This window comes from Gracilinanus agilis, chromosome 2, assembly GCF_016433145.1.
Source record: "Gracilinanus agilis isolate LMUSP501 chromosome 2, AgileGrace, whole genome shotgun sequence".
Lineage (NCBI taxonomy): Eukaryota > Metazoa > Chordata > Mammalia > Didelphimorphia > Didelphidae > Gracilinanus > Gracilinanus agilis.
The window spans coordinates 139,463,783-139,476,243 of record NC_058131.1 but is presented as its reverse complement, the minus strand read 5'-3'; the positions used below and the strand labels follow the sequence as shown (position 1 = coordinate 139,476,243).

At 43.4% G+C, this 12,461-nt stretch overlaps 1 protein-coding gene across 1 annotated transcript in view; it reads left to right on the top strand.

The window, feature by feature from the left end:
* Positions 1 to 212: 212 nt before the first annotated feature.
* OVOL2 (ovo like zinc finger 2) overlaps positions 213 to 12,461 on the top strand; it is a 52,374-nt gene continuing 40,125 nt past the window's right edge. The window contains exons 1-2 of the mRNA XM_044663426.1: positions 213 to 388; positions 1,304 to 1,587. Coding sequence (XP_044519361.1) covers positions 289 to 388; positions 1,304 to 1,587 — 384 coding nt within the window. The 5' untranslated portion in view covers positions 213 to 288. The remainder of the gene's footprint in view (positions 389 to 1,303; positions 1,588 to 12,461) is intronic.

Below are 12,461 nucleotides of genomic sequence, written 5' to 3'. Positions count from 1 at the left end.
CTGGGATAGCAGAGGGCTCAAGGGCCCTGGGGGGGAGTGCCGGGGAAAGGCAAAGCAAGGCAAGGCGAGGCGGGAAGGTGGGGTGGGGAACCCTGGATTCCCCGGGCAAGAGAAGCAGCCGCCTCTTGCGGAGTTCTGAGAGAGGAAGAGAAGAGGGGGGAGAAGGGGGCTGTTATCAGCACTGAAAAGTTCAGGGGCGCGAGCTCGCCAGTCTGAGGGGGGGGAACTGGAACCAGGTAAAGGTAAAGGGTACCCGAACCGCTCTCCTCTATTCTCTCAAACCCCACCATGCCCAAAGTCTTCCTGGTGAAGAGAAGAAACCCAGTGGCTGCGATCCGCAGTTGGGATGAGCTCCCAGACGAGGAAAGAGCCGACACCTACATCCCAGGTGAGCGGGGGAAGCGGAACGGGGGATGGGACCTCACCGCGTGGGCTCCCTCTCCCCAAATGGGAAGGAAGCGGGGGCGCTGATGGGCCAGGGCATGGCTTCCCATCCCCACTCAGGGGCTGGGGGTGGGGGGGTGTCTGGAAACACCGAGGAGGGGGAGAGGAAGGGGAGGCGGGGACATTGGACAAAGTGCCCCCAGTGGGCGCTACTACTCAGGCACGACGAGACCCCGGGTTGTAGATAGGGGAATTGAAGGGGGGGGGGGTAGGGAAGAGCCGACCCAGAATTAAGTGTGTGTGGAGGAGGGGTGGTGGCGGTTCTGCGAAGGATACTTATTTCCATGATTTGATTTTCACCTTCTTTACACTCCTCCCCAAGGACCTTCCCCTAACTCATCTCTGCAAGAAGCGGGAGATGCAATTCCGCTGATTGATCAGACCCTTGCAGCCCGCCTGCTCCCTCACAGGGAAAGCTTGGTCCTAGACCCTGGCGCACAGTGCCCACCCGTGTGCCCACGCAATGCTACCCTGGCTAGCTTCCGTGGCGACCCCCAGAGCCTCCCAATAGAGCTACTGTTTGCATGAAAGTGGGAGGGGGATGGCCGTGCTCCTGCTCTCCCCACCCCATTTTCGTCTCCTGTTGACAAAGCATGAGAACCCACTTTCTCCTCTCTCCTGGGCTCCTAATCTCCCCACCCAAACGCTTTTCCCACTTGGGAACACTTGGCACTGTTCCCAGGTCCCTGGTGGGGGCTAAGACTGTGGCGACTGCTGCCAAGGCACCGCCTGGAGGTCAAACAGCTTGGTTGGTCCTCATCTCCCTCCCCTTCCCCCGGGGCTTCCAGGACAGACCCCCCGCAGGGATTGACTCCCCCCTGTTGTGTGTTGTGTTGTATTTTCCCCTCCCCCTCCCCAGTGAGCCTGGATTGCATGCTCCACTACAGCACCGAGGACTACCGCAGCGAGAGCAGCAGCAGCAGTAGCAGCGAAAGCAGCGGCGGCGGCGGCGGCGGCGGCAGCAACGGGGACCCCGAGAGCTCTGAGCTCCGCTGCCTGGAGAGCAGCAGTGGCGGCTCCGTGCAAGAGTCGGAGCCCAGGGACCATCTCGCTCCTCAATCGGGAGCCCCAGAGTCTAGAACCAATGAGGACCCAGTGCTGCACCTGGCAGGGAAGCGCCCGACCGCCAGGTCTAAAATCAAGGTACTAGATAGACTGTGCCCCCACCCCGCCCCCGCCTCGCCGACACCACCACGCCCTGGCGTCTACCCCTCTCCCGCTCCTCGCCCCTCCCCGCCCCCAAGCCCGCTCTGCGCCGCGCCCGGGAACCTGTGCACGCAACCGTCGCCGGCTCGGTGCACCTGACTCTGGGCCCGGGCCAGCTGCGCCTTCCTGCAGGGCGGCAGCCACAGCAGCTGCCTCCAGGGCTTGGGCACCATCACGTTCCCTGATGGATTGCTTTCTCATCACAAATGGATGTGTGCACAAAGGGGAGCGTGGCCACGTACACTGGAGTAGTAGGTGTTTTTATTACACCTTTTGTAGCTTTCTGCTTGTTACAAAATGGCCCTCGTGCGTCATTTGGTGAAGGCGTCGGGTGCATTTTTTGTTGCAGTTCTGTATCTGTCGTTTGTAGCGGAGGTAGACCCTATAGTCTGCACATTTAAAGTTGCTAGGAATCCATGTTGAAAATGATTAGGTTTTGCACCGACCGCCGTAGGGGTTGGGTTCCCGAGCTTTGCTTTGTAATCCTGGGTAGTTTGCATTTCCATTGATCTCTGTTGTTTGGTGGTGTTTAGTCGTGGAGGAGGGAATTCCCACCCTTCCGCTGAGGGCAAACTCTGACATTCTTCTTTAAAAGGGAATGGAAGGACAAAGGGGCCTATCAAAGGTCGAGGAAATCAGTTAATTGGAAAATGGGAAAGTAGCTTTCCTACGGAACTTTTTAAATGCTCCATACTCCAGTCTTGAGCAAGCCTCCCACTTTATGTGGTTTCATTGTGAATTGGTGAAACCAAGCTATTTTCAGAAGGGAAGCTACTATGTTGAATTTATTTCTATGACTAAAGTCATTGATAAGGTATAATTCTGTGTGCTTTCTTTTGGGAGAGGTTGGATGTGTGCTGGGAGCTCTTTGGTTAAGGACTGTGGACCGAAGATTTAAGAATGTGTGGTTTGAAGGGGACCCCGTTGCCCCATCATTGGAGTCAATAATTGATGTTTCTGGTTGAAGTAGACTTGTTAACTGGAGATGGCTTGTCTTGAATTATTATCTCTATATCACTGATTGCATTAATTTGGTCTTATTTAGTGATTTAAAATTCCTTGTTGGGAAGAGAGAAGGGAATTTATTTATTCCCCATACTCCCAATTTCCCTCCCCACTGTTCTCATTTGATGAAAGTGAAAGGGAGGTGTGGGAAAGACCGGAGAGTATCCCAATCACTTTATCCATAAACTTGCCAGTATTAGTAGACCTTTTTCTAATTGGGGCAATTAACCAACCTGTTCACCCTCCTCCCTACAGCTTTGGGCTAAAGAGAGAATAAATTGCTGGGGGATAAGACTAGGGATTAAAGCATTCTACCTCATTTGGCCCTAGTGCAAATTCACAGTTTTAGTTGCTTGCTTTGTGACTCCTTATGCCCTTGTAGAATAATTTACATTTCCCTCAAGTCCATAATGACTAGAATTGGAAATTCTTTCTACCTCACTCCATCTTTGCGTTTCTAGGTTTTCCATCAATTGTCTCCTTTCTCATCTAAACCCCAATAGCAAAAGAAATATTGCTTTACTGTTGTGCAGCCATAGTAATAGATAGTTCAAAGTCCGAGGAATACCCTAGAATGATGATGGCCTGTGGGATTGTGGTGTATGTAGGATTAACATTTAACTTGTGATTGGGTGAATTTCCAGAAATTTAGGAATCCTTTCAGTGTATGTTGTTAACTACAAAGTCTCCAAACAGAGCAATCATTTGAAACTTGTCTAAGGAATACTGACTTAACTGGAAGAATTATGAGTCAAGTTTGAACATTCTACTTGGGCAGCCAGATATTTTGATCAAAAGACTCAAGAAAGTGGGAACAATTTTCACCTAACGTTTTATTAAGTGCCTACTGTTTACAGACTGACATTGTACATTTTGCTGGGGAGAGATTCGTAGTTTAATTTGTATATTTAGGATGTAGGATTTCAACAGGTGGAACAGGGAAAAGATTTCCAGGCAGAGGAATGAACAGCATGCACAAAGGTTTGGAGGGTGGACAGTGTGTTTAGGGAATGGTGAGTAGCCCATTTTGATTGAAGCATATGGTACAGTGGAGGAGTAGCAGAATGGTGTACTGCCAGAAAAGTAGGGAGGTACCAGATTGAAGAGGGCCTTGAATGCCAGGGAAGGGAGTTGGAAGTTTATTTGGTCTATGGTAGATAGCCACAGAAAGATCTTAAATAAAGAGGATTGATATGACTAGGTTACAGGAAAGATAAACCTAGCAGAGATAGTCGAGGGTTGAGAGGGAGAGAGAATATAGGTGGGATTACCTGTTGGGAAGCTGTACAAGCAGATGATGAAGTTTGCCTCTACTATAGGTGGTGTCAGAGGGAAAGGAGAAGAGACAAATTTGAGAACTATCATGGAAGCAGAATCAGCAGCATTTGGTAACTAACTGGATAGGAAAAGCGAGAGAGAATTTTTAAAAAATGAGTACCCTGTTTCAGTATAGGAGACTCCACAAATGATGGTGCCATTGGCAGAAATAATGAGGGCAGAAGGAGGAGCTGGGTTAGGAGAAAGATAATCAACTTTATTTTATTTTATTTGTTAATTTAAAACAAAGACCTTACCTTTCATTTTAGAATCAATACTGTGTATTATTTCCAAGGCAGAAGAGTGGTAAGGGCTGGGCAATATGGGTTAAATGACTTGCCCATGGTGGCACAACTAGGAAATGCCTGAGACCAGATTTGAACCTAGGACCTCCCATTTCTGGGCCTGGCTCTCAATCCACTGAGCCACCCAGCTGCCTCCTATCAGCTTGATTTTAGATGGCTTGGGTTTGAGGTGCCAGCAGTAGGACACCCAGGTAGTAATGGATCCAAGTAGGCACCTGGAGAGAGTGATCAGGACTGGAGATTGAAAATTTGGAAATCATCTGTCTTCAGGTCCCAGGAGAAAAGTTGTTTATACATTTTTTTCAAACCAGGAAAATGACTGTCATAAGAATGTTAGACCTACTAACTTTTTTTTTTTTCCAACAAAGTTGCTGCTGACAAACAGAAGGGCTCTTTTGTTGCTGCTTGTTTGTGTTCTGGAAAAAGCTATTGCTACTGAAGCCATCTGATTGTACCTGACTTTCCAACCATAAGTACTGTGATATCAAAATAATCTCAGAGTCTTTGTGTTATTTGGGCAATTGACTCCCAGGTCTCAAGTAAACCATTGGCTTTATACAGAATTCTCCATAGGGAGGATTATTTAGTTAGGCTTGCTTGCTCTACTTTCCTTAAGAAACAAGAGAAAAATATCAGAAACTTTTTTAGCCAACTATTTAGAAAATTCCTTTTCTGGTGTTTGGACCAGAATTTGGATGGAGAGTACCAGTTTATAGTAGTAGGGAGTCCATTTCATTGATTAATTGATAGCCTAGGTCAGTGGGTGCAGTAGCTTTTCAAGCATGAATGATTCTTTTTCTGTGTCAGAAAATTTTGAAGATTCCTGCATGAATAATACTTTTAGTATCTTTTTTTTTTTAAAACCTTATCTTCCATCTTGGAGTCAATACTGTGTATTGGCTCCAAGGCAGAAGAGTGGTAAGGGTAGGCGATGGGGGGGTCAAGTGACTTGCCCAGGGTCACACAGCTGGGAAGTGTCTGAGGCCAGATCTGAACCTAGGACCTCCCGTCTCTAGGCCTGGCTCTCAATCCACTGAGCTACCCAGCTGCCCCAAATATCTTTTGATTAAGAAAAATACATGATACCAACCGACAGTTAGGTTGACTCCGAGAATAAGAGTGCCAGGCCTGGAGTCAGGAAGAGTAATCATTTTGAATTCAGGTTTGGCCTCAAACACTAACCGTGCCACCCTGAGCAAGTCACTTAACACTATTGGCCTCAGTTTCCTCTCTGTAAAGTGAGCTAGAGAAGGAAATGGCAAATCTGTCCATTCTATTTGCCAAGAAAACCTAAAATAGGGTTACTAAGAGTCAGACAGAACTAAAGCGACTGAACAACAACTAAAAAAAGATACCAAAAAGCTACTATGAATCCCAGAAAGTTTTAAGCGAATTTGCATTTTATTAGTCATAATATTTACACACATTTGAAAATAGTTCTCTATATATGTGGGAGGCATTATTTATTCACCCTGCTGGAGGTATTTTAGCTTATTTATTACACTGAGTTCAGTAGACTAGATAGAGAGATCTGGCCTCCCTTCTGGAAAGACCTGGGTTCTAGTGGGCTTCCAACCTTAAACTGCCTTTACAGCACTAGGCAAGTAACTTAACCTTTTAGTAGCTGAGGCGAACTCTTAGTCTCTGAATTATATGAATATTGTTAATTTCTTTTTGGATCAAAAGAAAATCATGAAGACTAGATTCACCCACTCCTTGCAATAGCCTCCTTCTTCCCCTCCCCTTCCAGAGAGCTGACCACATACTGCATAGATTCCATCCTTAAAACAACAGAGACACCTGTAAAAGTGAAATTCACTTCACCAGAGTCCACCATCCTCCTTAGGTGGCCCTTTCTCATGTGAACTCTTTGAAAAAGTCTTCTTCTCTCACTCCTAACCCCTCAATAACGTGGCTTCTGACCTTGTTTACTCAATTGAAATTGCTCTCCATGGTTACTAGTGATTTCTTAATTGCTAGTTGCAATGTCCTTTTCTCAGCCCTCATCCTTTTTGACCTCCGCAGCTTATGAAATCACTGACCATCCTCTTCTGGGTTTTTATGTTGTTGTTTATCATCTACTAAAATACTCTGACCATTTGTTCTGAGGCTCTCTGGCTGCTTCATCATCCACGCATTAACACAGGGCTCTCTCTTTTCTCTTTATACAGTCTCTTTGATGACCTCATCAGATCCAGTCAGTTTTCATCTCTATGTCAGTGCCTCTCAGATCTAGATACCAGTCCCTAGAATTACCCCTGATCTCCAGTCCTTTGTATGGTCTAAAATATCCTTGGGATATTTTAGACCATATCCCCTATAGACATCTCAACTCCCTCTCAAAACAGACCTTGTTACTTTTCTCCCAAGACCTTCTTCACCATACTTTCATGTTCACAAAACTAGACTCTTCTTGCTCTCCCTCACCCTCCAAATCCAATCCTTTCCAATGGGATATTTAGTCATTTTTCAAGTGTGTTCATCTTCCCTGACTGCCCCTTTGTTCCATGAGTTGTTGTTACTCAGTATTGTCCATGACCCCATTTGGGGTTTTCTTGGCAGAGATACTGAATTAGTTTGCTATTTTCTTTTCCAGCTTATTTTACAGATGAGGAAACTAAGGCAAACAGGGTCAAGTGACTTGCCCAAAGTGACACAGCTAGGAAATCTCTGAGATGGGATTTGAACTCAGGAAGAAGAGTGACTCCAAGCCTGGCCTGATATCCACTATATCACCTAGCTCCCCATCCTTTGCTGGGTCTTATTTTAATCCCTGCAACATTTCTTTTATCTCTCTCCTTTTCTCTGCTTTCTCAGGGCCACCATCATCTCTAACCAACCCAGTGCTGCACATAGCCTCTGAATTGAACTCCCTCTGCTTTTATATTCTAATCCATTCTCATGGTCTTTTTTCCAGTTTGTTTAATTCTGAATTTTAAACTAAATCAACAAGCATTTATTAAGTCCCTGCTATATGCCAGGCACTGTGCTAATTGACGGGGCTGAAAAGAAAAGGCATAAAATGGCCCCTGCCCTCCAGAAGCTCATAGTCTAATACAGGAGACAAAGTGCAAACAACTCTGTACAAATAAGATCTAGGCAGGATAAATTAGAGATAATCTTAGAAGGAAAGGCATCTTGCAGGAGTCAGAGATGAGGAAGTGGGAGAGAGTTCTGGGCATGGGAGAAAGCCAAATAAAATGTTCTGAGATGAGAGAATCATGGTCTGGAACAGCAAGGAGGCCATTGTCACTGGACCACAGTTTATGGGAGGAAATAAGGTGGAAGAAAACTTAACAGACACTCAACCCACTGTCCACAAAGCCACCAAAATGGTTTTCCTAAAATTTAGGTCTGATAGTGTCAACCTTCCCTCCCCCTTTCATAAACTCCACTGACTCCCTCTTAATCTAGAATCAAATGAAAGCAATGTTTTGGCCCCCAAATCTCAGCCTACCTCTCCAATTTTATTTCTCTCTTCCATACACTCACCCTGGGATCTCCTTTCAGCTGGTGTCTGATTAGATCAGCTTCTGCCTTACTCTGTAGGGTCTCAGCCCTCTGTGTCACTTTCTGGCCCACGCCACGCCATCCTCCCCTACTACCTTTTCCAGCTCCTCCTTTAGCTATTGTTTTTCCTCTTTAGAATTTTAACTATTGTATATAACTGTCTTGATGACTTATAATTATGTCCTTTTTGTTTAGTGTTATTTAGTCTGCTTGCCATATTTTAAGTGCTAAGAAATGCTATCTGTACCTAAACCTCTACCTAAATGTATCCATATCTGTCCATCCATCCATCTCCAAATCCATGTATCCATCCATATCTATCTATCTATCTATCTATCTATCTATCTATATCTCTATCTATCTATATCTGTTTCTGTCTCTTTGTGTATCTCTAAATCTTATCTATCCATGCATCCATCCATCTATTTCTATCTAAATCCATCTATATTTTGTAACTGTCTTCATATCTATCCATCCTTCTGTCTGTCTATCTCTACATTCCAACTATTCTCACCTAGCTCACTTTTACCTCTTGCAATTCCTAGCATCCTTAAAAACTCAGCTTAAGCATCATCTTCAACATGAGACCTTTTCAGAATTGCCCAGTTGCTAGAATTTTCCCCTCCAAGGTTATTCTGTCTATGCTTTACATATAATTTAGTATATATCTATTTATAAATAAATATTATTTATTCTCTCATACTGCAAATTTCTCGAGGGCAAAAACTGTTTTGCTTTTATCTTTTTTTATTCTTAGCACCTAAGCCGTTCTTCTCTACTAGTGAGAGAAAGAGGTGAGACTCAAAACCAAGCCCTCTTGCTATGATTCCTTTGCCAACTTGCTATCTCGTCTCTGCCTAGTTTAAGGATTCTTTTTTTAATTACATGTAGAAACAATTTTTAACAATTGCTATCCGACATTTTACGATTCAGATTCTCTCCCTTCCTCCCCCTCTCCCCAGGTGGTAAATAGTCTGGTATAGGTTATACCAGTGCCATCATAGTTCAGGGATTCTTAACTTTTTGTGTGACCTCGACACATTTGGGGTTTTCTTGGCAAAAAGACTGGAGCGATTTGCTATTTCCTTCTCCAGTTCATTTTACAAATTAGGAAATGAAAGCAAACAGTGAAATGACTTGCCCAGGATCACACAGCTAGTAAATGTCTGGAGTTGTATTTGAACTCCAGGTGCATTATTCCATCCACTGTGCCACCTAGCATTCTAGTAGCAGGTCAAATAACCTTGAAGTAGTTATGAGCAGAAAAGATATTTTGAGATACAAAACAGTAATGAGATATGAAAATACCTGATTTCTGTTGGTGACAGAATCTGATAGATACTGTGGTTTATTGCCCACATTCATAATTGGAAGCAGTGCTAAATTTCATTTAGAGGGTAGTGAAAATAAAGATGTAATTATTTTTTCTGCCTTCATATAGGTAGATTCCTAGAAATCTATTCACAGGCCCTATGGGGGGGTTCTTGGATCCTATATTAAAAATCCCTCCTTGATGAATTCTTTGATCATAAAACCATTGGGCATGAAATACCGATGATAATGCCTGTGTTTGTGATAGACTGTTGTCTTGGGAGAGCGATACAGAATCAAAGGATTTTTCTGTGGCAGTTTTCTAAGGCAAAAAGACAGTTATGGTATAGTGGGTCGAAGTTCAGCCTTGAAGCCAAAAGGACCTGAATCCTAATTTTACTACTTATTTGCCCCATACTGGCTATGGGATCTCTCAAAGACCCAAGTAACTCATGAGACTATTCTGGGAATGTCTGTGCACTGATGAAATCAGAAGTCTGGCCCTCTAAAATCTAAGTAAAGATTTGAGAATATTCATGACAGAATTTTGCCAAAAGGATTCCTTCCTTTACAAATGAATTCCTTTAAATGTTTAAGTCACTAATGCTTACATATCTTATTAACTAGAGGCTGGTAGAGTGAGGCAATTTAGTGTTACCAGGCTTTGCCAAAGGAGTCAAAAGTGAAGATAAAATCCCTCTGATGAAATTAAATCAGCCCTCAAGTAGTAATATGTGAATGCCGAATGTGTGAGGCGCTGGATTATGAAGGATAATATAATTTAAAGGTTAAGTTCTATGGCATCCCTTAAGCTACGATACGGCAGGAGTAGAGGATCCCATGGGGCCAAGGAAGGACTTCTAGGTATTCTAAGACTTGATTTAGAAATCTGGGGATCCGTCAGGGGAAAGAACACATTTTTAATATTCATAAATACATAAAAATTACAAAGGAAACCACTTGGATTGAAATCCCATTATCAAAATAGATTTAAAAAGCGACGTGTTCACTGAGCCCCGGTTAAGAACCCCAAGGTCCAAGCCTTCTTTCTGTTCTATCACAGGCTTCCTAGCTTTAAAACTAGGAGAACTCTCCCTGTCCTTGCAGGGGTCTGTGCATAATGCTATACAAGTAGGGTTCTCTCCATCTTACAATTGAGGAAATATATCTCTCAGAGATAAATGGTATGCCGTGGGCCCCACAGATAGCGTACATTGGAACCAGGGTTCAAACTCAGATCTTCTTATTTTGACTACATTTTTTCCTATGCTAGCAGGCCCCTTAAAAGTAACAGAATCCATCCTAAATACACTTTAAACCATTGGTTTTCTTATGGAGGATCTATGTATGTGATCACCTCCTCCCCCTCTCTCCCCATTAAATCAGTCCTCAAGAAGTAATAAGTGAGTGCTTGGGGAGAGGGGGCTGGATTGTGCTGGGCTCTGGAGAACAGACAATAAATACAGCTTACTTAGGTGCTAAGTGATTTGGCTGGAGAAATAAACCTATTGTGTAAAGGAAGGTTTCCTGAGGAGTGGGAACTTTGAATTATCTTTAGTTGGATTTGGTTACTGTGGGTGGAGAGGAGACAGAAAAGGATTAAGGGAGAGCAGGAATAGAGATTTAAATGAGATTGAATTCAGCAAAGGGCTTTGTTGTTGTTCAGTTGTGGCCCACTCTTCATGATCCCGTGGACCATAGCACACCAGGGCCATCCATGGAGTTTTCTTGGCAAAGATAATGGAGTGATTTGCCATTTCTGTCTCCAGTGGATTAAGATGAACCACTTAAACGCCTTGCCTAGGGTCACACAGAAATCTGCATTTGAACTCAGGTCTTCCTGACTCCAAGCCCAGCACTGAGCCACCTAATTGCCTCTAGAAGAGATTTTATAAAATAGATTTTAATTTATCTTTCATATTTTATATCTTTTAGATTGCCCTCTGCACCCTTTCCCTTTTCCCCTTCTCCAAGAATTTTTAACAGAAAGGAATAAAAAGAAAAAAATTCAAATTAATCAATACCTCAAAAAAAGGACATTCAGAGTAATGTTCCATATCCATGAACAGATCCTTCCTCCCTCTCCCATCTCTACTGAGGAACTAGAAAGTATTTTCTAAAAGGTCATCTTTTGGGCTAAGCTTTTTTTTTTGGTAATATCACAACATTGACTTTTGATTGTTTTAAGGTAGTTCTTGGCATTTACACTGTTGTACTCTTTGTATACTGTGTATTGTTTTCCTGGTTCTTGAGCAAACATTTATTGAGTATTTTGTACCTGAAGGAGGAAAGCCCTGTGCTAAGCATTGGAGTTACTGAAATTTTGTGCTTAAAACCTTATGGCAAGGACTTTAAGCTTTGTGGTTGGTGTCTCTTAACTGCCCAGGAGCTTCCACCAATTCTTTTCCTGTTGTGCAGTTGGGTCTGACACCTTGTGACCTCATTTGGTAAAGATGCTGGAATGGTTAGCCATTTCCTTCTCTAGCTCATTTGACAGATTAGGAAACTGAGGCCAGCAGGATTAAGTGATTTGCTCAGAGTCACACAACTAGTAAGTGTCGGAGGCCAGATTTGAACTCTGGGAAGATGAGTTCTCTATTCACTATGCTGCCTCGCTGCCCTCCCCAATTATTTTAGGTCTTTTTAAATATCAATTTCTTGTCTTAGGCTGTTTGATTTCAAATAGGGTAGATAAAAAGAATCTTAACATGTTACATTGACTGAACTATGCGATCCTAAGAGGAAGAGACTGTGCAACTAAGGAAAGATATTTTACATGCTATGAATTGCATGTTTCATGCATGGTATGAATTGAATGCCTTATTGCAAAAAAAGTGAAAAGAACCTAGTGCTTTCTCTCTGTCTCTGTCTCTGTCTCTGTCTCTCTGTCTCTCTGTCTCTCTCTCTCTCCTCCCCTCTCTCTCGCTCCCTCCTCTTTCTCTCCTGCCTTCTCTCTCCCTCTCCCTCTCCCTCCTTCTCTCTCCTCCCCTCTCTTTCTCTCTTTGTTGCTCTCTATGTGTGTGCATATATATGTGTATATAGACACACACACACATACTATATCTATCTATCTATCTATATATATATGTACATATATCTACTCAGTCTCCTTGGTGGCTGAGGCAATCTGTCTAAAGAGATGTAAAATGTATGCCCTCTAGAGATAGCCCCATTAATTTAATTAACTTATCTGGTAGAAGGATCATTGACATAAAAAAGCATTGTCTAAAAAATTTGTTACAAGGTCAGTTCTTAGGGTAGCTTTGAAGTAAAATGCAGGTTTGGTGTGTTCTCATTGCTTTTTGGCTGCTATTGTTACTCTGGCCCAGGTAAGACAATAGTACATTTGTTTATGCCACAGAG